Source organism: Lepidochelys kempii, chromosome 4 (assembly GCF_965140285.1).
Source record: "Lepidochelys kempii isolate rLepKem1 chromosome 4, rLepKem1.hap1, whole genome shotgun sequence".
Lineage (NCBI taxonomy): Eukaryota > Metazoa > Chordata > Testudines > Cheloniidae > Lepidochelys > Lepidochelys kempii.
Window position 1 is genome coordinate 84,335,659 of NC_136383.1, and position 25,160 is coordinate 84,360,818.

Below are 25,160 nucleotides of genomic sequence, written 5' to 3' on the forward strand. Positions count from 1 at the left end.
ATTGAGACACGGCGGCGCTACTCCCGGAGTCGCTTGACGTGCCCCGGAACGCGGAGCGCGATTGGAGCCCGCCCGGGGTCAGGGGTCAGAATTGAAAGGTCAGGGCGCGGCGCGCGGAGATGATGTAATGGCTTTGTGCGGTGGGGGCGGCAGGTTCTGCGCTTCTCGGTGCGACTCGCTATTCTGGGGCCGCCTCCGCCGCCGCTGCCGGGTCCCAGGCAGACCCACCCCCACCCCAGGCCCGGCTCCGCCCAGCCCGTGTGAGCCCGGAGTAGGTGAGAGCGGGAGGGGCCTGGCTTCCGGGCGTGGTGGGCCGTGGGGATTCGGGCGGGAGGTTTTTAGGCGGTGGAGCTGGGCTGAGGGGTGCGGCCTGGGGGCTCCTCCGGTCCCCGTGGGGCGCGCGCCGCTCTCGGTTTTCAGTTCCCATGGGCGGAGCGGCCTCTGCTTGCGGTTTGGGTCCCGCGGCACCGGGCGCTGCAGCCCCTGACCCGCGCCGTGCTCCGTGTGGGCTGAAGGTAGCTGCCCTTGGGGAGGGTGGATCACGGACAGTGGGGGTTATGAAACTTCTGTCTGTTTTTATGAAACTTCTGCCTGTCTTTCAGTAGGATGCCATTTTTTAGACGCACTGAGCTGTAGGGCTGAAAGGTCTCTCTCGAGATCTAGTCCAGCCCCCAGCGCTGAGGCAGCACCAAGTAAGCTAGACCATCCCTGACAGTCCAAACTGTTCTTTAAAACCTCCAATGATGAGGCTTATGCAACCTTCCTTGAAAGGCTGGACCACAGGTCAACTACCATTATAGTTAGAAAGTATTTCCTAATATCTTACCAACATGTTTCTTGCTGCAGATTAAGCCCATTACTTTTTGTTCTGTCATCAGTAGACGTCCTGTTTATAACAGCCCTTAACATATTTGAAGACTGTTATCAGGTACCCCATCAGTCTTCTTTTCTCAAGATTAAATAGGTCCAGGTTTTTTAAAACCTTTCCTCATGAGTCAGGTTTTTCTAATTCTTTTATCACATTTGTTGCTATTCTCTGGACTCTTTTTTACTTGTCCACATCTTTCCTAAAGTGTGGCTCCCAGAATTGTACACAGGACTCAGCTGAGCCCTCACCAGCACCAAGCAGAGTGGGACATTAGCTCCCATTTCTTATGTACAGTGCACTTGTTAATACACTCCAGAATGATGCTAGCTTTTTTAGCAACTGGGTCACATTGTTGACTCATATCACTCAGTTTGTGATCCACTACTCTCCCAGATTCTTTTCAGCAGTACTTCTGCCTAGCCAGTTATTCCCTATTTTGTATTTGTGCATTTGATTTTTCCTTCATAAGTGAAATACCTTATACTTATCTTTACTGAATTTCATCTTGAGTTCAGACCAATTCTCTAATTAGTTAAGGTTGTTTTGAATTTTAATCCTGTCCTCCAAAGTGCTTGCAACCCCTCCCAGTGTGGTATCGTCTGCAAATTTTATAAGCCTACTATCCACTCCTTTATCCAAATTGCTAATGTAACTATTGAATAGTACCATGTTCATAAGCTTTCAGTGACTAACTTTTTCTTTCATTTGAGTTTCAGGAAAACTGTTGGATCTTGCTCTGAAATTTAAGGAAGCATTCTTTTTCAAATCATTGGGAATCAAAATTTGTATTTATGTTCTTGTCTTTTAGGTAAACAAATAAAATCTATTTTATGAAACTGACCCTCAATCAAGTATAACTCTTTGATGCCTGGTATCTAAATCCCCCCCCACTATGCCAGCAGCTACAGTAGATCATAGCCAAAGAATTTGTGAAGTTTGGGCTTGTAACCTGGATGAAGAAATGAAGAAAATTCGTCAAGTTATACGGAAGTATAATTATGTTGCCATGGTATGTCTATGACAGATCCCTATTTAGTGTACTACGTGGTCTTGTCATGTTTTCTCACTGGGTGAGGTAATATCTTATAGAGACACACAGCTGAGTAAGCTCGAAAGCTTGTCTCACGCACCAGTAGAAGTTAGTCCAATAAAGGATATTACCTCACCTACCTTGTCTCTCTAATATTCTGGGACCACTATTGTTACGACAACACTGTATACAAGTTTTCTCAGTGACAAGAAATTAGTCTTTTTAAATGGCTGGATCCAGAATCCATTGAAGACCATGGAAAGTCTGAATTATCGCTCCAGGTAGTCTATTGTGGTGATAGTAATGTTCATCCCTTTTTTTTTTTTTTTTTGTAAATAATACAGCCATATACCATATTTTCAGTGAGAGTTATAATGTTAAGTGTTTGGAAAAATGCTGTTTAAATATTTATATTTGGAGTGGGTGGGCTGCAGATAAGTTGTATCTCTTTTGTTGAAGCTGTAAACTTATTTTTTACAGGACACAGAGTTTCCAGGTGTAGTTGCAAGGCCTATTGGAGAATTCAGAAGCAATGCGGACTATCAGTACCAACTGCTGCGCTGTAATGTAGACTTGCTAAAGATAATTCAGCTAGGACTGACATTTATGAATGAGCAAGGAGAATACCCTCCAGGAACTTCAACTTGGCAATTTAATTTTAAATTTAATTTAACGTAAGTGGTGATAAAATCTTATTACTGTTGGGTTTTTTTTGTTTGTTTTTTTTTACACCCAAGCATGTTGTTGTTATTATTACTTGCACAGTATTTATTTAAAATCTCAAAGGACTGATGTTATGGTCCTTTCTACTTCGAGTATAAGACACTTTAGAGACAAGAAAAGGCCATTCAGGCAAATGGACTTCTGCTTTCTTGGTTTTAGTCCCACATTCCTGTATTTTCCTTTTATATATTCTGCTCTATCATCTGTGTAACTTAAGGGTCAGTCATGTGAGGGGCTGAGCTGGGAGTTGAAGGCACTCAGCCCCTTGAAGATTTATCCTGTATTTCTTTCATATGCATTTTTAGCCTTCAACTAAAGTAGTTCTGCCTAAATTCTTTGCTTCTAGATTGTCTAATTTCTGATGGTGCTAATAATGTGAAATATACTGTAAAAGGAATCTTTCTTAGTATGTAGCATGATATCGCAAAACCATTAAGTTGAGAGAAACCAGACAAGGATTTTTTTTTAAAAAAAGAGTGTTAGGAGAGAGAACTTCATTTTTGTTGCCAACAGAAGTTGTGTAGGATGTAGAACAAGATCTTGAACTTTCAGCCCAAACTTGGTTAGTCGAAAGAAAACAAGTAAGCTTTTTACAGTTCAGAAGGAAATTTCTGGATTTTATGAATAAAATTTAATCCTGAATATTACATTCACTTCCTGCTCATTAAAATTAGATTTTTTTTGACATGCACTTGTGTAAGTAATGGATTAGGATTTTTTTAACTGAACATAGGACACCAAAGTCGTCTTCTACACAAGTACAGCATAGGCAATGACATCTAATGTTTATAAGATCTGATTTGGAGCGGCCCATTCTTATATAGTGTCATTCATTCGTAATGTATCAAAGCAATTTACAGAGTGAAATAATAATTAGAGAAATAGCAGAAGAGGAATGAGAAATTAAGAGACAATTGGGGGAGATTCCAAACTTGACATCAGCAGTTGCTAGAATGTTGACTTACATGAGTAAGTCTTCGAAGGACAAGCCAGTAAAAGAACAAAGCTATACTCATGTTTGTTTAGAGACCAAAATGTGGTTGGTTACCTGAATAGGGAACCCGGTTGGCTTCATTAGGCCCCAGAAGTTAATAACTAAAAGAATGTTGTTGGTTGGTTTTAGCTACAGTTAAGGATTTGCTTCTCTCCCAGTCTCCTGTGCTGGTAGTCTTTGTTTGGTGGACTTGTACAGCAGTGGAATATTAAATATATAAAGATCTGTATGGGTCTCATTTACCACAATGATAAGTGTTGTACAGGACCTACCTAAATGTATAAAGTTTTTTTTATGGGTACCCTCTGAAATACATAGTATTGGCAATAGTATTCCCTCTTCTTACTATGCATCATTAGTGAATATATATCCAGCAAACTAGAAGTTGTTTAGGTTTTTTTAATCTCATTATTACACTGATCAATAGGAGGAGAGAAAAAAGTCAAGATTTATAACTTCAGACCTGGGAGAAGCAGGGAAGGAATTTTCCCTGAGTAATCTTCCCTCCCTAGCCCTTCCAGTTTCTCAAAATCAATATGCTCAGCTTGTCTCTTTCTTACTTGTTTTGTGTCTAGTAATAGCGTCACTGAAATTTTTGCAAGGGAAAATAAATTTCCTAAATATTTAGGGTGTATCTCAACTTTTAATTTCCTTGATTAAAGTATTGGAGTGAATAATATATCTTGGTTGAAATCCATTCTTACTACGTTAGTAGGGCCCAACCATGTTCACAGTCCATTCTGATCAATTTCACAGTCATAGGATTTAAAAAATAGTAAATTTCATGATTTCAGCTATTTAAATCTGAAATTTCAGAGTGTTGTAATTGTAGGGGTCTTGACCCATAAAGGACTTGTGGGGGGGTCGCAAGGTTATTGGGGCAGGAGCGCGTTGCGGTACTGCTACTCCCCCCACGCTTACTTCTGCACTGCCTTCAGATCTGGGCGGCTGGAGAGCAGCGGCTGTTAGCTGGGCACCCAGCTCTGAAGGCAGTGCCCCTCCAGCAGCAGCGCAGAAGTAAGGTGGCCAAACCATACCATGCCACTCTTACTTCTGTGCTGCTGCAGGCGGCGGCTCTGCCTTCAGAGCTGGGCAGGTGGAGAGCAGTGGCTGCTGGCCGGGAGCCCAGCTCTGAAGGCAGAGCCAGCAGCAGCAGCGCTGAAGTAAGGGTGGTGTGGTATGGTTTGGCCACCTTACTTCTGCGCTGCTGCTGGAGGGGCACTGCCTTCAGAGCTGGGTGCCCGGCTAACAGCCACTGCTCTCCAGCCACCCAGATCTGAAGACCGTGCAGAAGTAAGGGTGGCAACACTGGACCCTGCACCCCCAAATAACCTTGTGACCTCCCTGCAACTCGCTTTTTGGTCAGGACCTCCAATTTGAGAAACGCTGGTCTCCTCTGTGAAATCTGTATAGTATAGGGTAAAAGCGCACAAAAGATCAGTTTTCATGGGGGGAGACCAGATTTCACAGTCCATGATGTGTTTTTCCTGGCCGTGAATTTGGTAGGGCCCCAGACATTAGGGAAAGTAGTTTGGTTATGAGAAGGAAGAGTTTATAATCTTGTCTGAACAACCAGTCTTCTGCCAAATATCTATGATTAATATAAGAAAATAGTCCTATGTCGATCCCTAGAGAGTTTGGTTCAATTTCTTTGCTATTTTCTTTAAACATTCCTGAATTTTATCTTCTAATGGGATTGAGGATAATGTTAAAACTGCTTAGTCAATACTGTGTAAAAAATTGGTGATTATAAAACAATCAACTCTAAGTGCATGGTTTTCAGATATGTATATATTTAACTGTGAATACTTACAAAATGGAGTCTAAATTGTTAAATCTATTTTAACGTTGCCTGTTGAAACAATGGGCAAAAGGTTCCAAGTATACACAGCATTCTGTGCTGGCTTTTAATTATAAACTTGATATTGAGGTTGTGGTCTTTGTGTGGATCTGAATGTTGTGTTACTTATATCTCTCATCCTAGGGAGGACATGTATGCCCAGGACTCCATAGAACTACTAACAACATCTGGTATCCAGTTTAAAAAGCATGAGGAAGAAGGAATTGAGACTCAGTATTTTGCAGAACTTCTTATGACATCGGGAGTAGTGCTGTGTGAAGGAGTCAAATGGCTTTCCTTTCATAGGTAAATACTGCACCTACAGTAATATTTGAGTTGGCCATTTCTTAATCATCTATTCTGATGCCAGACTTAAAAATGATTGGCCTGTGCATTTTAAGCTGTACATCTAGTGCTGAATTAGTTCAGGGTATAGTGAAATAATTTAAAATGCTTTGTTAATGTTATTCTTAGGATCTGGGCTTCCAACTTCACAGTAGTTCATTTAGAAACTAATGACCTGTGTCTTGTAACAAGATACAAAAACATTGGTTTTCAGGAGCAGCCTTATAGAAAGGGAGCACTGTATCTTTCTATTTGTTTTGCTTTGACAGTTTCCCAGGTCAAGGGAGAAAACAAATACATAACTCTCCTTGTGTATGCTAGCTAGTCAAGTAATTGGAAAACTGAAAATAGTTGCTTAACATTGTTTGGGGGGGATGGACACCTCAGTACAGCCCTGAAGACTTTAATAATGCTGGCAGGAAAAACATGAACATGTCATATTAAATGCACAAAAAACAAAACTTTCAGATGACTTTGAAAAACGTATCTTGTTCTTATGTAGGACACTCTCAACTACTTAAACACTTTTTTTTTTTTAAAGTAGACACCTTTATGTTCTTGGCTGAGAGCATGTGGCCTCTCTAAAAGAACTAATTCCTTGTGAATTATTATTTTGGACATATGTTATTTAGGATGACAGTTATTAACTCAGTTGCAGCAATCAGCCTTTTTTGGGATGTTTTTAGCTGAGCCAAAAAAGGGGAAGACTGAGGATTGTGTGCCCAGGAAAAGTGATGTTTGAAGAGTGCTCCTCCCATTTTACCATGCTTAGTGTTATGAAAGTTTTACGTGAAACACTTCTTTCTGCACACATGCTTTGGGCTGTCTTGTGGAAGAAAGTTCTTACTACTTGGTGTGCTTAGCTTATTGAAGAGACATTATTTCTCAACAAGATGAAAGGGAGGGGTGTGTGTCTGTGTGTGTGTGTGTGTGTGTGTACACACAGTGCATATAAATGAAGAGATCCGTGACTGAGTTTTGTTTTGTTTGGTTTCTTTAGTTCGGAAGTGACTGTAATCAGGTTTCAAATTCCATTCTTCTATAATGAGGTGGAAGTGAATATATAGCAGGGTGGATTTGATTTAAATCACTAGTGAGGAAGACTTGATTTAATCGTGGATTTCTACATAAAAGTGCATTCTTGTTGATTGTTATAACCTTAATCCATATTCTTCCCAACTCCGAGATAGATGTAGGCTTCATTTTTAGAAGGTACACGCTATACATTTTTAAAGTGATTTATTTTAAAAAAATTTTCTGATTAGTTTTACAGCTATATCAGAAAATGAATGATTGTTTGGTTATTTCATTTACCAAAGGTAATTGAAGCAGATATTTATGAAGTCATTGGGAGGTGAACTATCTCCAATTCAACAGGTTAATCATTAATATTTGGAGGATTTTCTTGCCAGAACATCACCAAACAGACATTTAAATTGTTTTATTTAACTAAAACAACAACGTTAATGTATTCTGGATTTTTTTTCTTCAACAGCAAACATAATATTTTAACAAAACAAGGATATGAATTTTTGAATTTAGTTAAACATTCAAGGTTTTTAAAATCAGGTTTGCTTTTGTTAAAATTGTTTTTACTAAAATAGTTTAAAGGAAGTATTTAAAAAACAAAACAAAAATTAAATCGACTCTGTCAGCCAAGTCAATATGAGAAACATAAAATATTGGCTTCTGCAGCTAACTCAGTCATCTTCACCTTCATTTTCCTGTTTGTTCATCATCTGGAAAAGAAAAACAAGCTTTCCGGCTTTTTCAGGTTCCAAATGATTTCTCAATTTGGAATGAATTCGTCCAAAGGAAGAAAATATTCTTTCTACACTGGCAGAAGAAGCTACTGCTGTTTAAAAGTGAGATTATCACTTCAACAGTCTCTGAATCCAAGTGCTTAAGTGACTTCCACTAGTTCACTGATGTGAAATTTTTTTAAAACATCATCAGCAAACATATTTCTTGAATGGTTCACCCTTAGCTCTGAAGTTTATTGTAGTTGGCATTATGGAGGGATGATTGCTGGATGTCCATGTCGTAGCCAACTCCTCTTCTTCAGCAGTTAAGGTTTGACCCTAGTACCGAGTATTGAGAATATTTGCAAGAAAATGAGCTGGAGATAGTGCTTGTCCCATTTGTTTTGTTAATGCTTGTAATTTAACTCTGTCATTGCATATTTCTCTTTTTAAGATCTCACTCATTTCCTTCCACATTTCAACAGAGTCAACTATTTCCCTGCATTTTGTTCAAGGCTACAGAAATAGGCTTCAGGGCACTCGGCATGTGTTCAACATTTCTCTTAAGCCCAAAGTTGAGAACTTTGGCTGTGACAGTGCCATCTGTTTTTTCACTATTTTGTTCACACACTGTCATCAGATTAGGCCAGTTCTTGATCGAACCAGTCCGCTACTGAGTTCCATCACACATCTTGTGGGAGGGTTAGCTTGTTTCCTCACGCTTTTTTCGCAGCAGCTGCTGCAAAGTGGTTGTTACAGAAGTATTTTGCAATTTTAACAACATTAGCCTTTATTTTTGGAACACTGAAGTCTTTGGTTAGGAGGTGCATTAAATGAGCACTGTAACTGTATGTTATTAGCTTAGGACTCTCTTCACTCTTGTAAATAATTTCTTGGATACATTTGCAGCATTGTCTGTGACCAAGCTGTGTACTAGACATTTGAATTTTTTTCCAGTTTGTTTTAGCTTTTACTGCTACTTCTTCTAAGTGTTCTGCTGTGCATGCATTTCCTGATGTATCAATTGTTTCTGTAAGGAAGACCTTCTCTTCTTCTGTTGTCACACAAGCACATACAACAGGATCATTGTGGACATTGCTCTACCTATCAAGACTCAGGTTAACAATTTCATCCTCTAGACCTTTTGCACGCTGCTCAATTTCTCTTTCATACACTTTATGCAGCAATTTGCCTGCGACATCTGCTCTGTTGGGTGGACTGTATCCTGGTCTTAATGTCTGAACCATGTTAATGAATTGTGGGTTTTCAATCACGCGGAAAGAAGAGTTTGTTGCATAAGCAAACGGGGCAATTTTTTCATCAGTTACCTTTTTTGTAATCTGCTGGTTCTTATCACAAACTTACCTATGGTTGTTTTTGGATGGAGGTTTTTTTTTATTTTTGCTACAGGTGATATATTGTGGCTATGTGACATACATGATGTGACTGAAACACTATAATTGGCAGATAACTCCGAAACTGTAGAAAATGATGGTGATCTTGAAGGTGGATATTCTTCAGAATCCTGTATGTTGAGGATGGATTCTCCTAAACAAAATGTCAGTGCAGTTATTCTATTATTAACATACTGCTCATTTAGTATTACTCATTGCATTCACTAACACTCAGTACTACTTTAAAGGTGAAATTGTAAAAGGAAGATCTGCCTATTTATTTTTTTACCACAACTGCATCTAAAATGATAGTACCATAGAGGAACAACTATATTTTTTGCTCAAACATGAGAATTCAAGAATAGTCCAGAAGGAAGACAGGCAGTCCTTAAGAAAGAAGTATGAAATAAAAAATGTTTACCAACCTGAAGATCCTGCATGATCAGACGTGTTCCTTTCATCATCTTCAACGCAGCATCCTCCTGAGAAAGAACACTTCTCATGATGTTGTTTAATTTGGGCATCCAGGCCTTGCATTTCTTTGTTGCACTGTTTGCATTTTGCACACATGCCTGTCTTACCCACAGGTAGAGGAACTTCATTAAAATATTCCCAAACTAGGTCTCTTTTACTGCCTGCTGGCATTATAGGTTTTCCCTTCTAGTGAGAGAATGGTATGGTAGATCTCAGATCAATGAAGGCTACACTCAGAAAGACCTCAAGACTTCTGGAATATGCTGCTCAAACAGTTTCACCTTTCTTTCTACTGCTGTCCCTCCCTTCTCACATTTATGTCCAGACTTCTTCTCCTTGTCCAGATCTATTCTGCCCCCAACAATCTTCTATTCATTAAACTTTTTGAAACTTTGTACTTTTAGAGAGAGGTAAAGGATTGACACTGTACACAGATTTGCAGAGGGACAATAGGGATGAGCTCTGTTGTTTCTCGCCTCTATATATTATTTATTTAAAAACCTTTTTCCTGTTAACAAGCATGTTATCTCTAGCAACACAAATCCACAGTTCGAGAACTGCAAAACTAAGCATCTCTGATAGTATCTTCTAGACTGAGCCCCATTGGGTAGATAGAAAGATTAACTTAAATAATCTATACAGAAGCCTCTGGGACCCCATAAGATTGGGTCCCTAATCCATGAACTATTGGAACTTGCTTACAAACTTTTTTTAAACATTACATGAATATATTGTCTCACACTACAGAATTAGAATTTATAATCCCTATTCCATGGTGAGATATCTTTGAGCTATAATGTGTCTTAATTAAAACTATCTTTAGATAGGTTTTTTTCCTCAAAAAGCATTTTTTCAAAAAAATCATTGATTTTTATCCACCCTGATAGAGTGGTAGGGGGTGTGAATAGAGAGAATTCTTTTTTTTCCCAGTGGCCAGAGGGGGATAAGAAGATTTTTCATCTTAAGATGCCTGCTAGATTGAGTGTCCGTGGTAAGAACTGGTTCACTCCTGAATGTAAGTTACTCCTGGGGAAATTCTGCACCAAAAAATTAAAAATTCTGCTCATGATATTTTAAAATTCTACAATATTCTGCATATGTTGTTTGTCAAAAGAACACAATATAATCATGCCAGTTTCAATTATTTTGGTAATTTATTTCAAAATATCTGTCAGCAAGTATGTCAGTAACAATACAGATTTAAAAAAAATCTGGTAATTTTTTTTTTTGGACAAATAGATTCCTTACTAGGCATATTAATACAGAACTTTTGAGTAGCGCATTTAATTTACAATACAGAACTGTATTTCCTGCTCTCGTCAGAAGCAGTGCAAAGACTTGGGAGTGTCAGGGGTAATGGAGGAACTGAGGGAGAGGGAAGGAGCCTGGAGTGAACCTGGAGGGTTGCTGGGTGTGTGTGGGAGAAGTACAGAACAGATTTTTGGGGTGAGGGACAGGATTGTTAGGGAGTTGGAGAGCCTACCCCATGCAGACCCCAGCTGATCCCAAGCCTCTCCCATTCAGTCAGGCACATCTGCCCCTGTCCCTGCACCCCCCATCCTGATGGGTGTTTGCAGCCTCCTCCCCATGTGGCCATGTACCCCCACTCCCATTCAGCCCCTGACTCAACGCTGTCACCCCACTAGCTCCTGAGCCCCTGCCCCAATCTGTGTCCCCCACTAGCCATTCTGAGCCCCAGTCTGTGACACCTAACCCCCAGCAGCACCATGTCTCCTACTCTGTCCTAACCTGGCTCTGCGGGCCGGGTGCTGTGATGCATTTCTACTCCTGGGGGAATTCTGTTCCACTGCACGCGCGTGCAAATTTTTTCCCCCACAGAAAATACATTCTGCCCCAGAAGTGCTGCAGTTCTGCCTTTTGCCCACTAGAGGCCACTGTGGTGCCAGAACAGCCAATAGCTGTTGAGTTCCAAGTAGCTGCAAGTTGCGAAAGTTCTGAAATCTGTATCTATCACACTGGATGCACTATGATTATAGAATTGTGGGGGTTCAGTAGGCTGTGGTTTGTTGACTAGCTATATTTGACTTGTATTTCATTTGTGTGCTGTTTGACGGTAGTCTATGCAAACTTGCTCACTGCTATATTCAAGTTTTAAACAGATTGAAACTGTGGATGACAAATTAGAAAGTAAAGGATATTCTTGAGAGTCAGTTTAGAATTTCTTGTGCCTGTTCAGATGCCAATAGAATGCATTGTTGCATAATAGAAATTTTCCGTAATGATCAGGTAAAATATTCATGATACCTAAGTACATGCAGCTCTTGTTTTAGAGAAATAGTGCTAACCCCATTTTATAGATGGGAAAACTGAAGTTCAGAGCTGGGAAGAAAGGTCTTAAGACTCCTCCTGATCCAGCAGATAGTGCTTTCTCTTCTTTTTGTGCAACATGTGCACAAGTAGTAATGAAAATCAATGTTTTTTCCAATTTGGGAAAATATTTTTAAAATTGAGTGGATAATGTTTTAGATATCAGTGTTTATAGATAATCATGCAGTTTGAAAAAAATTATATGAGCAGCTTCTAATAATTTTCTAGCCACAGAACCATTTTTCTTTAAATTGCCTCCTCAGCTAAGACTGAAGCTTGGTCTATGCTAAGAGTTAGGTTGACATAAAGCAGCTTATGTTCACCTAACTAGGTCAGTGTGTACACTACAGCTTTGCTTCTGCTGATGTAAGTGCCCTACTAAACCGACATAATAACTGCACCTCCGCTTATGTCAGTATAGTTAGGGTGACTCAGTGTCTTTGTAGACACCACGTTCCCTACCCGGGCTGTTAGCTGTCTTTGTCAATTTTATGGCTCCACTGAGCCGTGAAATTGACAAGAAAGCTGGCTCCCCAACTGGGCTGCTGCCTGGTCTCCGCTTCAAGCCAGGCTGCCACTCAGGCTCCGCACTCCGCAGTGGGAGCCTTGGTGCTTCCTAGGGTCCCAGCTCCTCGCTCCCCGCTGGGAGCAGAGCAGCTGACTGGATGCGGGGTGCAAATCTTCTGGCTTGGGGCAATAAGTCTTGGGTGGCTGCCCCCCTGCTTCCGGCTGGGAACGGGGAGGCGAGAAGCCCGGGAGGCAACTGGGCTCCTGGTGGGGAGCTGCATGGAGCTGAGAGCCCTGGCTCTAATCCACCCACACTGCTCCTCTTCAGTTGGTGGAAGCGCTCCACGTGAGGGTACACAGCACTGATAGAAGGAGGGTAGTGTTGACATCAGCCATTGCAATAATTACTGCGGTGGCTGAAAATTGACCTAACATAGGTTGACTTAAGATTGTAGTGTAGACATGACCTGAGACTTAGTAGCCTGAGTTTCAGCCCACCCACATGGAATATCCACTCTGAATACCACACTGTGCACCTGCAGATCATTAAGATTTAGAATGAACAGCTTGAAGAGGTCCTAGCTATAGTAGCAACAATAAGCAAATTTTGAATCTCTCTTCCTTATTCCATTATATGAATGCATTTTCCAGCACAGAATGGAACAGGAAATATAAACGCGAAGCCTCTAAAAATATCTGTACAAAGTCTACTTGTTAATAGGAGTTTAAATCTTGCATTTGTGTAATGGACTTGTATAGTCAATTGAGCACCAAAGCTAAATTTTGCTCTTGTAGCCAACATTGAATTTGAAGACTTATTGCTGTTTAAATGCCCTCAACTTGTTGTCTTAAGTGTTGGCTCCTAGGCAATGGAACAAAGCCTTCCTAAAAATGTGACAAAAATATCTTAGCTGAGAATAAATAGCTCTTTTACAGTCCTATTTTGTTTACCATACACAATGGTAACACACAATTAATGGTTAGTACGGGTTTTAAAAAGATAGGGAGAATCTTTATTCATCCTTAAATACTGATGCTTTGTTCTTAATTGAGAACAAAAGAAACCTCTTTTCAGTATTTATTTGTTCATGATTTTCAAATAATTGAGAGAATAAAAAAAAAAATCTAACAAAGAATGGAGCCAAAAGCATACCAGTGCAAATGTGTATACAAGGGAGGCAAAGCCATTATTATACTAAATTTGTTGATAATACTGACTTTGAAGTTAAGGGAATAATAGTCTGTGTATTTTGTGCCTAGAGAGAGGGGATGAAGAGCATGTAGGTAGCATACAATTTTAATATTTGTTTCTTTTATTTTGAACACTTAACAGATATCAACAAAACTGCTGTGCTTATATGTATCAGTCTTTTGGCATTAATATAGAATATTTAATATAGAAATAGTGAGGAGAGACCTCTTAAATACTGAGAAGGTGCTATTTCAGGAGACTGTAAAGAATTTTGAACAATACTTTTAAAGAAGCCATTGGAAACTTAATCTTTGGATATTTCTTAAATTACAGCTACAACTAACCAGGAGACCAGTCTCCTGATCTGTTTACAACATGATTTGCAACTAATAGTGTGACTAGGAGCCGTCTGTCTTAAGTGTCCTGTAACTGGCATAAATCCTTGGATGGATGTTGCAACAGGATTGAGGACAGCTGTGTTGTAGAGAACCCCCTGACTCAATTATGTTTGTAGTGAACACTGACCCTAAAGTAGATCTCATCATCATCTTTGGTCTGCTCTACAGTAAAACTGAAGTGGCATAGCTATGTTGGTTAGAAGTATGGGGAAAATCACATCCCCTAATTGACATAGCTATACTGGCAGAAACCCTAGTGGAGACACAGATATACCGGCAAAAGTCTTTTTGCTGGAAAAGCTTATTTCATTTAGGGAACTGGTATAAGTTATACAGGCAAAAGAGCTGTTTTGCTGGTATAAGTTTGTCTCCCCATTGGGAGGGTTGTCAATAGTTATTTTTTGGAAAACCTTGTCTAGTGTAGACAAAGCCTTAAAGTCAGGAAATTTTTAGTCACCTAAGTATAAGCAAGTATACTCAAGACCTGATCTTGTGAGGTGCTGAGTGCTGCCCACTGTCACAGTTCAGAGCAACTGCACTTGCATTTCTCCTTTGTGGTCAGCGGTGGCACTGTTTTTTTGGCTCTGGCTCTCAGACATTGCCTCCCTTGGGTAAAGCCCCATGTTTGTCTCCCTCCCCGATTTTTTTTTTTTTTTCTGTTTTCCTCAGGCTGCACATTTGCCTACCTACACTGTTATTTCCAGCAAGCCAAACTGTCTGTGCCAGTACCTGCTCTTTGCTTACTCTTTGAAGGCTGTGAACAACATAATTGCCAGCAGTTATGAGTTACTACACAGCTCTTACTAAGCAAGCACATTTATTCTTAAGTTGAAAGCATTACAGAGAAGACGTTTAAAACAATAAAAGTTGCTACACACATGCTTACCGGGTCACCCATCAGTCTTTTATTCCAAAGTATGTAGTTTCTGGATACCAGAACTTGTAAATAGGTATTCACTTGATTTCCCCCCCCCCCCCCCCCCAGTGGTTCCTATCTTTCAGTGGAGGGAAGTATTCTCTTTAAGAGTAGATCCAAAGAGATGGGGGGGGGGGGTTTGTCTGTGTGTGTGTTCACTCCAAGTTTACTGAAACATTTCTTAGTGTCTTTTGAAATGTTGAGCAACTACAATTCTCGTTTACTGCAGTAGGAGTTGTGGATGCTTAGTACCTCTCAAGATCATGTTCTGTGAGTCAGTAGCTTAATCTTCACTTGGAATCTTGTTTCCTTGGAATTCACTATTTTGCAAATTGATTTTTCAAAGATACCTCGGAGTTCAACGGAGCAAAGCTGGAACCTGCTTCTCTGTCACAGTAGACAATCACAGTGTTTTCTGTTGACTACAGGCATTCTCAGTTGTTGCGGTGGTGATGTTTGTTAAATGTATCCGGTCCTCCAAAACAAATTAGTCATTTTTAAGGGACACTACTGACTTCAAAAATTATTTGTGTAAATATTTTGTACTTACTGTAGTTCCAAGTAACGCTTTACATAGCAAAAATGTCTGCGTGCGCGCATTTGGCATCCTTTCATGCATAATTAATTTTACTGTCACCCTAGTCAGTACTTTTTGGAACTTTTACACAACTTTATTTCAAAGCTCATTTTTAATAAGCTTGAAGGAAGACTATTCAAGAAGTTATCTCTGGATTTCTAACAACTTCAGTGACATCCTGACATAGCACTAACAAAGCTATTGTGCAGCCAGAGGCTCATACAGCCACCAATATGGGATGCTTTCCCATGGCTATCAGTTTGTATATACTGTAGTTTTCCCACAGTAACCTTGCTAAACCAGAAGAGGGACAGCAACTTCAAAGATGGGTAGTGGAGTGTTCTGATAAATGAAGGGGCCTAAATAAAATCCTGAAAACCCAAACCCCTGTTGAGGTCAGTAAGAGCTATGAGTGCTCAGCATGACAATTACAACACTAGTCAAATCATAGAATAGCTTGAATGCTAATTCTGAGGATAGTTAAGTTGTCCGGGCATTTGCATGGTGACTCCCTCAACAGTTGTATAGACTGATGTGCAGCTACCCTTTAAATCTTAACTTCAGTGCATGCCTGTTGTGTAGGGTAAGGGGAAAAAAAAGTTGTTCTGTTAAATTCTCTCCAGCAAGTCTTGTATAATGAGTGAGCTCCCCAAGAATCTTCTGATGTTCCAAACCTTGCAATTCCTGGTAGCCACTGTATTTTGCTAAGAAGATCAATTAAACTGTCAAGTAGGCAGCTACTTTCTAGTGCAGAAATAGAACTTACCATTATTAAAATGGGATAAAGCCTTTCCAGCCTATCTAGCTTTTGATAGTTCTCAAAATGTCTATTGGTAGCTTGAGAAAAGCACTTAACTCACAGTTAATTGGTTATTTTAAACTCTTCCCCACCCCCCAAGATAATGGCAAAGGAAAGAAAAATATGGGCTTTTCTCATCTTTTCAGAAACTTTTGGTTCTCGGTCAATTGCCTACAGCTAACTGTGCTCCTTGAACATACATGGTTTTGTGCACATGTTGCCATATAACTTCAGGGATTGTGGTTAGTTGTAAGCATCATAACTTTGAATAATTTTGTTAGCTAGGAAAAAAATATATAAGTAATAAAAGCCCTCATTTCAGGATGTAAACCACTAATTGCCGGATATTTGAAAGAAACTTCCCTAATGAGCAAGTAATTATATAATTGCTCATTGAGGTCTTTTTTGCCCCTTTCTCTACTGTGTCCAGTACTGGCTACTGTCCGATATGGAGTGCCAAGCTAGGCTAACAATTGGCTTGATCTGGAATGATAATTGTAATGTTCGATAAGTGGTGGAGCATAAAGGCATTTTATATGATGGCTTGAAATTTGTACTGTGGCTTGTGAAATGCAGTCTGTGGTGGTTGTCATGGCACAATTGGGAATGTGTGTCTAAATACTTCAGATTTATTGAATGTCCAAGAGAGATTGACAGGTGGTGAACTGACCAAAACTAGCTTGTGTTTCTTGTCCAGGAGCAGATGTTTGATTAAATGTCCATGTACTGGGAGGGGTAATCCATATTATTGAGCATTCCACTGTTAACACTCCTGTTGTGATTTCCCCCCCACCTCCACTCCCCCACCACGTGCAGGCCCTGGAACAAACTGCATCACTAAAACCCCAGGAATACCTAAAAGAAACCATTTGTCTACTACCACAAACGTCTATCATTTATTTTGGGGAAGTTCTATGGCCTGTGTTTTACAAGAGGTCAGACTAGATGATCAATTCATAATGGTTCCTTCTAGCCTTAGGATCCATGAACACTGTAAGTTGCAAGCCTGATACTCTAGTCCTGCTCAGCCAGGACCGGCTCTAGGCACCAGCAAAGCAAGCATGTGTTTGGGGCAGCACAATTCCAGGAGCGGCGTCATTCCGGCCATCCTTTTTTTTTGGCTTGGGCAGTTGCGCTCTCGGAGCTTGGGGTGGCAAAAAACCTAGAGCTGTCCTGCGCTCAGCACAAAATCAGTACCTCTTTGCTTTACTCTTTTTGTAATGGGTGGGTGTGTGGGGAAGAAAAGAAGGGGGTGGGTGGGTGCTTGTGGAGAAAACAAAAGCTCAGATACTAAACTGTATAATAACTGTCCATCTATATTGGAAGCAGAGTTCTGGTGCAGCCTCAGTTGTTACAGGGGATCACACTTAACTGTAGCATTATTTCAGTGAATTCCTGACTGCTACCTACAATCTCCACAGGGGCCCGATTTTCATTAATCTCTGAGCATTCTCAGGCTTCAGTTTTTGATGTCATTTCCCAGGTTTTTAAGATTTTCTTTTTAAATGCTTTATTTTGCTAGTGTAAGCAAAAGAAGCTGCTTTTATGATCTCAAGTCTACCTGTGAAGCAATCAAGTTGCCTATTCTGTAGTTTTATGCTATTGGTCTCCGGTGAAACTCCTGCCTTTCCAAGCCAGGGAGCAAAGGAGTCAATCTTCTGCTGTAAATTTTAGATTGCAGCCGCAAAAGGACAACTGCAGCATTGGGAACCTCAGATGCTGGGTCAGATTTCTAGTTGTTTGAAGGAGTCAGTGGTAGAATATGGGAAACTCTCTTGGGAGAACCATAGTCAGCTGTACCGTCGCTTGTTCCCCATTAGTGGATTTTAAGAAATGACCTGTTCTTCCCTGGTGTTGCTGTTAAGGATTTTCTAGTCTTTTTCTCCCTTTGGGCAGTATAACAGCAAGATCATAAAGATGATCAATAATATATAAATAGGGTGACACACATGCTATAAAAGAGCATAACTCGTCTTGAACCAGGGGAAAATAGCATTCAAGATAGAAATGAATAATGCAAGTTAAAGCCCCAGTCCTGCATCTGAAATCAGGGCTCCACGCAGGTGTGGGCATCCAGTGTCCAGGAACATAATACAGGATTAGAGCCTTGTTTAGTAGTATCAGCCGAACAAACAGTCCTGCCTCAGCCAATTTGCATCTTGTTTGCTTTTTGTGTTGTGGATTTTGAGTTAGTCGTAGATCGGAACCAAATGGGTGGAGATGACAGAAAAGAAGAAAGCTAGTAGCAGTTGGAGCAGATATCAGAAGGGGCAACCCGAGACAACACCTTACCACTGGGGGCACCCCAAGGCCCCACCTACACCCCAAGGAAAACCCCAGATACCTTATCATCCTACTTCTGCCACCATGTCAGGGTCGTCCCATCCCCCCCATTCTGAACTCTGGGGTATAGATTTGGGAACCTGCATGAAAGACCCCCTAAGTTTATATTCTACCAGCTTAGGTTAAAACTTCCCCAAGGCACAAATCCTTTCCTTGTCCTTGGATGGTATTGTTGCCACCACCAAGTGATTTACATAAAAATTCAGAGAAGGGTCACTTGGAATCCCTGTTCCTCCAAAATATTCCCCCCCCCCAGCCCCTTTACCTCCTTTCGTGGGGACGCTTGAGACTAATATACCAACCAATTGCCTTAGCAATGTGAGCACAGACCAGACCCTTTGTCTTCAGGACACTGAAAATCAATCAGGTTCTTAGAAGAAGAAATTTATTTATAAAGAAAAAAATAAAAGAATCACACCTGCAAAATCAGGATGGAAGGTGACTTTACAGGGTAGTAAAAGATTTAAAACACAGAGGATTCCCCTCTGGGCTCAGCTCCACAGTTACAAAAACAGGCATAAAACTACCTCTGTAGCATAGGAAAATTCACAAGCTAAAACAAAAAATAACAACGCATTTCCTTGCCCTACTTACAATTTCTGTGAATTTAAATGGATTATTGCAGGTATGTTTTCAGGAGACGTTGTACCTGCCTTGGCTTCTCCCTCCATCCAGAGAGGGAACAACAAACAAATCCTCTTCTCCCCTCACCCTTCCCCCGCCCTGATTTGAAAGTATCTTCTTTTCTTATTGGTCCTTTTGGTCAGGTGCCAGCTAGCTTATCTGAGCTACTTATAGGTAACCCCTTACAGGTAAGGCAGTTGCTAACCTTCCCTTTATATTCATGACAGTCCACAAAAGCCCCAGTCAAGATAGTACAGCACAAAAGGGCCCCAGACATACAAGAGGTACTTCCTGCCCTGAAGAGCTTACAGTCTGACTTTCTCAGCAGGCAGCAGCAGTACACGTTGCCCTTTAACCCAATCAATATATGTATTTTTATTTATGTAAATTAGTTTAGAAAATTCCCCTGTCAACTATCTATAAAATAGGTATATAACATAGTATTCTCTCAACATGAACTTACAGCTAATGGGTAAGTGAACTATCTAACAGTTATATCAAGGGTTTCCAATAACAAGATGTAGAGGCAGAAACTAAACTCGTATTGTTGCAGAACCCAGAGGAAGGGGAACTATGTGCAGCCTTAACTAGAGCAGGTGAAGTTCTTCAGGGTGCAAATAATCCATGATTCTATGTACTTTAGGTTCTGGCAGCAGTAGAAGTCATTTACTTTCAACTTCTACCGTCTCATCACTAGAAACTTTCAATGCATATGAAAAGAGCCAGCTTGAAATCTGTCCATTATACATTCCGAGAATAGGTCCAGTGGTGGCAAAGTAGTGACTCCTTCATAATGCTGCCCTGACAGTGTTTCTGCAGGAAAGTCTTCGTGTTCATTCCATCATTTGGCCTCCTTGAAGAGACTGCCAACATGGATTCCAATTTTGATAGTTTTTATGATGGTGGAAACTTGTCCTCTGCAAACTGCAGTGAGAACATCTGTGTTTCTCGGCTGTTAATATTTGAAGAGTCACATGATCCTTAAATTTTTTTGGTTAAATTTATATATAAAACGGCTCCCTATCTTTTGTTTTTAATTTAAATTTAACTAATTGGAGGTTTGACATTGGAGGTGAGAAGGATTTTTTTTATTATCTGCCTGACTTTGTTTTGTATATGTGATTAATTTGCAGTGGTTATGACTTTGGCTATCTAATCAAAATCCTGACTAACTCTAATTTACCTGAAGAGGAGCTGGACTTCTTTGAGATACTCCGGTTGTTTTTCCCTGTCATTTATGATGTGAAGTATCTCATGAAGAGCTGCAAAAATCTCAAGGTAAATGATTTGATATCTGGTTCAGAAAAGAATTTTTTAAGACGGCATTTTTTCCTACTGAAAGAACATATATGGCATCTGTTCACTGCCCTGTCCAGTAGTGAGCTCTACCTTGAAGGTATTATTTGTTACACACAGTTGACTAGACTAATGGTTATTTGATATATAAAAAGTTATTGATGAAATGTAAGCGGCAGGGAGGAGCACATATTTTTGTTCTTGTGGCTCCTAGCTATTTAAAAATTACAAACCAATCCCATTTATTGGCAGCATCATAGATCCATGCTACCAAATGATAAACCCATGTTCGGAGGAAGTTACATCTTGCTGTTAACTTCTCAGGCTGTTAGAATTGATGGGCTTGGCCTCTGTGAGCAGGGTATTAATGACACACTCTTGCATCATTCCTCACTGCTCAATCCACGGAGGGGTGGCAGTTATGATAAGGTGTAGTGAAAAGTGACTTTGGTGTGAAGGGATGGAATGGCTAGACCTGCTGGTCGCCGTGTAGGCAAAAATGAGCAATGACAGATATGCTCAGAGCCAACTTATGACTTCTAGAAAAATAGACAGGGTTAGAAACTAACCTCTCAACTCAAGCCAGTTGGGCTATTAATTGGCTTGTTCTATTAGGCATAAAATTTGGAGAAGATTTGATTGGCCTGGAGAATGAATGTGAACTGGAAACAAATGTATGAAGGGAAGGACATCAAAAAGATATGCTGCTGGGATTGTTACAGCCATGCTTGCCAAAGAAGGCCACGTATCTGGACTGGTTTTGAAATGAAAGGGGCACAACTCATCTGAGGCAATAGGTGGCTCACTGTTTTGATGGAAGGCGACACAGAACACTCTGGGTTTTCTAAATGAGAATACGTGGAAACTGGACACAGACTGACTGACTAATGCAGCCACCTCCGGAGTACAGGGATGGTATGCTACTCTTCATCTCAGAATGCTGAGCAAGTGATTTAGACGATGCTGATGAGCTTGAATTTTGTGAGGCTATGCAGGTAAAGGACATGTATCTTTTAATGAGGATCTTACTGGTGACTGAAGTAAAGAACATAATTTCCACCATCTCCTATGCTATTCAGTCTGCACTGGATGTGGCGAGGAGTGGGTGGGATGGTCTTTTCCAACTATCAGGAAAAGCAAACTAGCCTAGTATCTGGTCAGGAGTTTTGCATCCCAGCAGCAACCCTCACCAGCTGAGTAAAGAATGTTTATTGGGGACCATCTCATTGAAACTGGGTTTCCATTGGGATCAAGAGAAGTAATGAAGTAGTTGGAAAAACTGCAGAAGTCAACAAAATTGTGCACCCTCATGGACTGAAACAAAACCTTTGCTGCTTATATACAGTTGTTTTGTCCCAAGTACTAAATGTGTAATCCACCCTTATGGACTTGTGGGTGGAGTTGACAAATTTAACAGCTGCTGTCATTAGAGCTTTGTGATAATGGCAACTAAACTGCAGACCAATTATGACAGGAGGGGGAGAGATTGGGACTACTCTGTTCCTCCAAACATCATTGCTGAAACAGTCCCATTACTGTCCACAGCAATGAAATGATGCCAACTGTGTTGATCTGTCCCAAACTGAGAACAGCTGGTGTGAGTCTTTGGAAGCCGAATCCATTAATTACTTGCATGCACTGTTGCCTAAATGAATTTCTTCGCTTTTTTTGTTTAAATCTCTATTAAATTGCAGTGAATTGAATTGCTGTGTTGAGGTCCTTTATTGATTGGTGCAAGCCACTCTTGATGGTCACTTCATTTTATTAGAGACACTTGATTTTCCTAAGACACATTTTGGTGCTGATGGTCAGCCCTGGGGACCGAAACCTGCTCTACAGAATTGTGTGGATGGTGGTTGCAGCCATTCTGTAGAATTACCTCCTGACTCCAGCAGAAATACTACAGAAAGAGTATAGTCACTTGCTGTTGCTCATCTACGGCACTACTCCTGCTCTCCATCTTCTTTTGAGTGGGGACCATGGTGCAGCTGTAGCCTGGTGACCAATAGCAATACAGATTCTTCCCTAAAGAGGAAGAATGGTCCAGTGGTTGGAACACTAGCTGGGGACTTGAGAGACCCAAATTCAGTTCCCTACTCTGCCATAAACTGCCTGTGTGACCAGAGGCAAGATACTTAGTCCCTCTGAGCTGCAGTTTCCCATCTCTGAAATGGGAATAGTAATACCTCCCTGCCTGATGAGATGTTGAGGATAAATACGTTAATGATTGTGAGAGGTTCAGATTCTGCAGTAATGGAGGACAAATAAGTACCTTAACTAGACAGGTAGATCCTGACTGAATTTAATGGTGGGGTGGGGCTTGGCAAGCTGCACAGAGTAGTTAACACTCTATACCAATGTCCTGAGATTTGTGGAGTTGGGCTTGTGCTCCCCATTGATCTTGGGCCATCATCTGTGGTGATGTGGTTACAAAACCAAGCTGCTAACCTGTCTGTCTCAAAGGAATGATGCATCTGAAATATTTTGAAATATTTTTTTCTTTTCCTTCTTGTGGCTATTTATATCTAAGGGGAGGGAGGGTATGTTTTGACCTACAGTTTATAAAGCATTTTTGGTTCTCAAGGTTATATTAAAAACCTTTTGATCAGCACTGCCTTAATCTGGAGTTTAAAAAAAAAAAGTGACTTAGAGAAGAAAGGCTCTGTATCCCATAATTAGTCTCCAGAGAGATCCAGTGTTTCCCTTGTTTTTCCAACAGTTGTAAACTATTTGGTGTGACAAACTTTTAGGCACCCTTTTTGGAAAATTTTGGCCAATATCCACAACCAAAGGTGATGCTTTTACCCTGTCCTGAATTTTTTTTCTAGATCAGTGTTACACACACTGCAGGGGTTGGAATGTAATATTTCCACATTTTTTCTTTTTCTTTGTAACAGGTAGATTTAAGACATATGACATTCAAGCTAAGTTAGAATTGGTAGGTGTGCTGTCTCACTGTAATCACTACCCAGTAATGAGAGAAGTGATCTTCAGCTACTGTCTAGTCAGGCGGGCATGTGGCTTAAAAGGGATGAGTGTGGGTTTTAAGAGAGCCCAGTTTTTAATGAGGCATGTTTCTAATAGCAATCCATGTTAATGCTATGGGAACTGCTGAAAATGTCTATTCAGCAGCTCAGGTTTTCCCCCTTCTTCCCTCCTACCCTTGTCCTCATGGTGCTTATTTAAAAAGGGGAAGTTAGGTAATAGTGTGAGTTGAAATGCATGCAAAATTCAGATTGTAGCACAAACCAGCAAAAATGGCAAAAGTCAGAGAGACATGGTCACGCTATAAAATATTTAAATTACCCCACACATTTTCTTATCTGTCACATTAACACCTTACATAATTAAAATAATTTTTAAAATGTAGTTTTCACTACCTTACACTGTCCGTTTTTTTTAATTCAAATGGAAACTTTATTAATTCCCAAGTGGCATCTGCAAGCCAAACACTACAGAATTGTGCTAGGGCATAAGAACCTGACATTGAAACTAACTAGTTTATTTTAAATCATCCAACATGTGAAAAACAAGCAAACTACCTACTCATGGAAACATCCTTGTTGGCTGTAACATTCATAGATCTTTTGAACAACCTGCGTTTGGGGCCAAATTTGACTTTGTTAAAGTTCAATCTTGAACTTGCATTATTTCACCTCAGCCTCTTCTCCATCTCCCAAAATGGTACATGGTCAATGGAATTCAAATACTATATGTTCCCTTTTTAATATTAAAAAGAACTTGCTTTGTGCTAGCTTCATTCCTGTCTTTGACTACTTCTGTGTTTTGGTTTCCTTTTTTTTTCAGATGTAAAAAATGTAGTGCAGGCTAAAAGCATTTTGATGCTCTTCCTAGTTTCAACCTATTGCTGGCAGAGTAGTGATCCAAAGCAGTCTGCCTAACGCACAGTTTCACTATGCAGTATAGTGTTTCAAAAATTATTGTAAGGTAACTGATTTTCTCCCAGTTGTACAACCCTTTAAAGAGTGGTAACCTCCGCAACGTAGTCTTGCACGTACTGTAACTATATTGTCCCAAGGGGATCAGTTTAGCTAAGATTACACTAACCTGTCTAAAGCTGAATTGATCTGCAGAGAGGCTGCTTCTGCTTGTAGCACCACAATCACTTTCGTGACACTAAAATGAATGGGCGGAATTCATCAATACCTGTTTTGGGGATCGTTATAGGAGATGCTGATAATCTTAGGGAGAAACTGGAGTAGGGATAGTCTGATTTGTTCAGTTGTGTGTTTTTTATTATTATTATTTTTTATTTGTCCGTGAAAGTCTTTTGGGCATTTTCATTCTGTGGACCATTTCTCAAGATAGGACTCATACCATTGGCAGCTTTCCTCCCAATCTCTCACCTGCTGTGCAACTGTAGTGTTATGAAGTTATATGAAAAAGTAGTGCTAGGGCAGGGTAAAGGAGTGAAGATGAAAATAAACGTGGTTTGATTAAATGGATACAGCTGCTTGGTTAGTTCCCCTCCCATATTGTAAATTGTGCTATTTGTTTTCTCTCCCTGGATGTAGGACTTATATTTATTAGTTCCAAACCTTCCCCCATTGCCTGCAACCCCTAAAGACTCTGATTTCTCCTAGTGCTTTACTTTGGTTCTGTGTGTATGCACTACCTTGTCTATTTTGAGATTTTCTCCAAATTTGATTCAGTTGAATTTACACCAAAAATACACCCAGTAAAAGGACATGAAGGCGCTGTGCTTAGTTGGTCAAAAAGCTTCTGGAAGTCACAAGTTCCCCACTGGGC

The 25,160-nt window shown here is 40.3% G+C and overlaps 1 protein-coding gene across 3 annotated transcripts in view; it reads left to right on the forward strand.

The window, feature by feature from the left end:
• The first annotated feature begins 73 nt into the window (after positions 1–73).
• Positions 74–25,160, forward strand: part of CNOT7 (CCR4-NOT transcription complex subunit 7) — a 31,651-nt gene continuing 6,564 nt past the window's right edge. Inside the window, exons 1-5 of one of the 3 annotated variants that reach the window (XM_073341934.1) lie at positions 74–98; positions 1,677–1,877; positions 2,379–2,572; positions 5,600–5,761; positions 20,228–20,372. In XM_073341934.1, coding sequence (XP_073198035.1) covers positions 1,761–1,877; positions 2,379–2,572; positions 5,600–5,761; positions 20,228–20,372 — 618 coding nt within the window. In that variant the 5' untranslated portion in view covers positions 74–98; positions 1,677–1,760. The other 2 variants (XM_073341932.1, XM_073341933.1) reach the window with 2 other exon arrangements.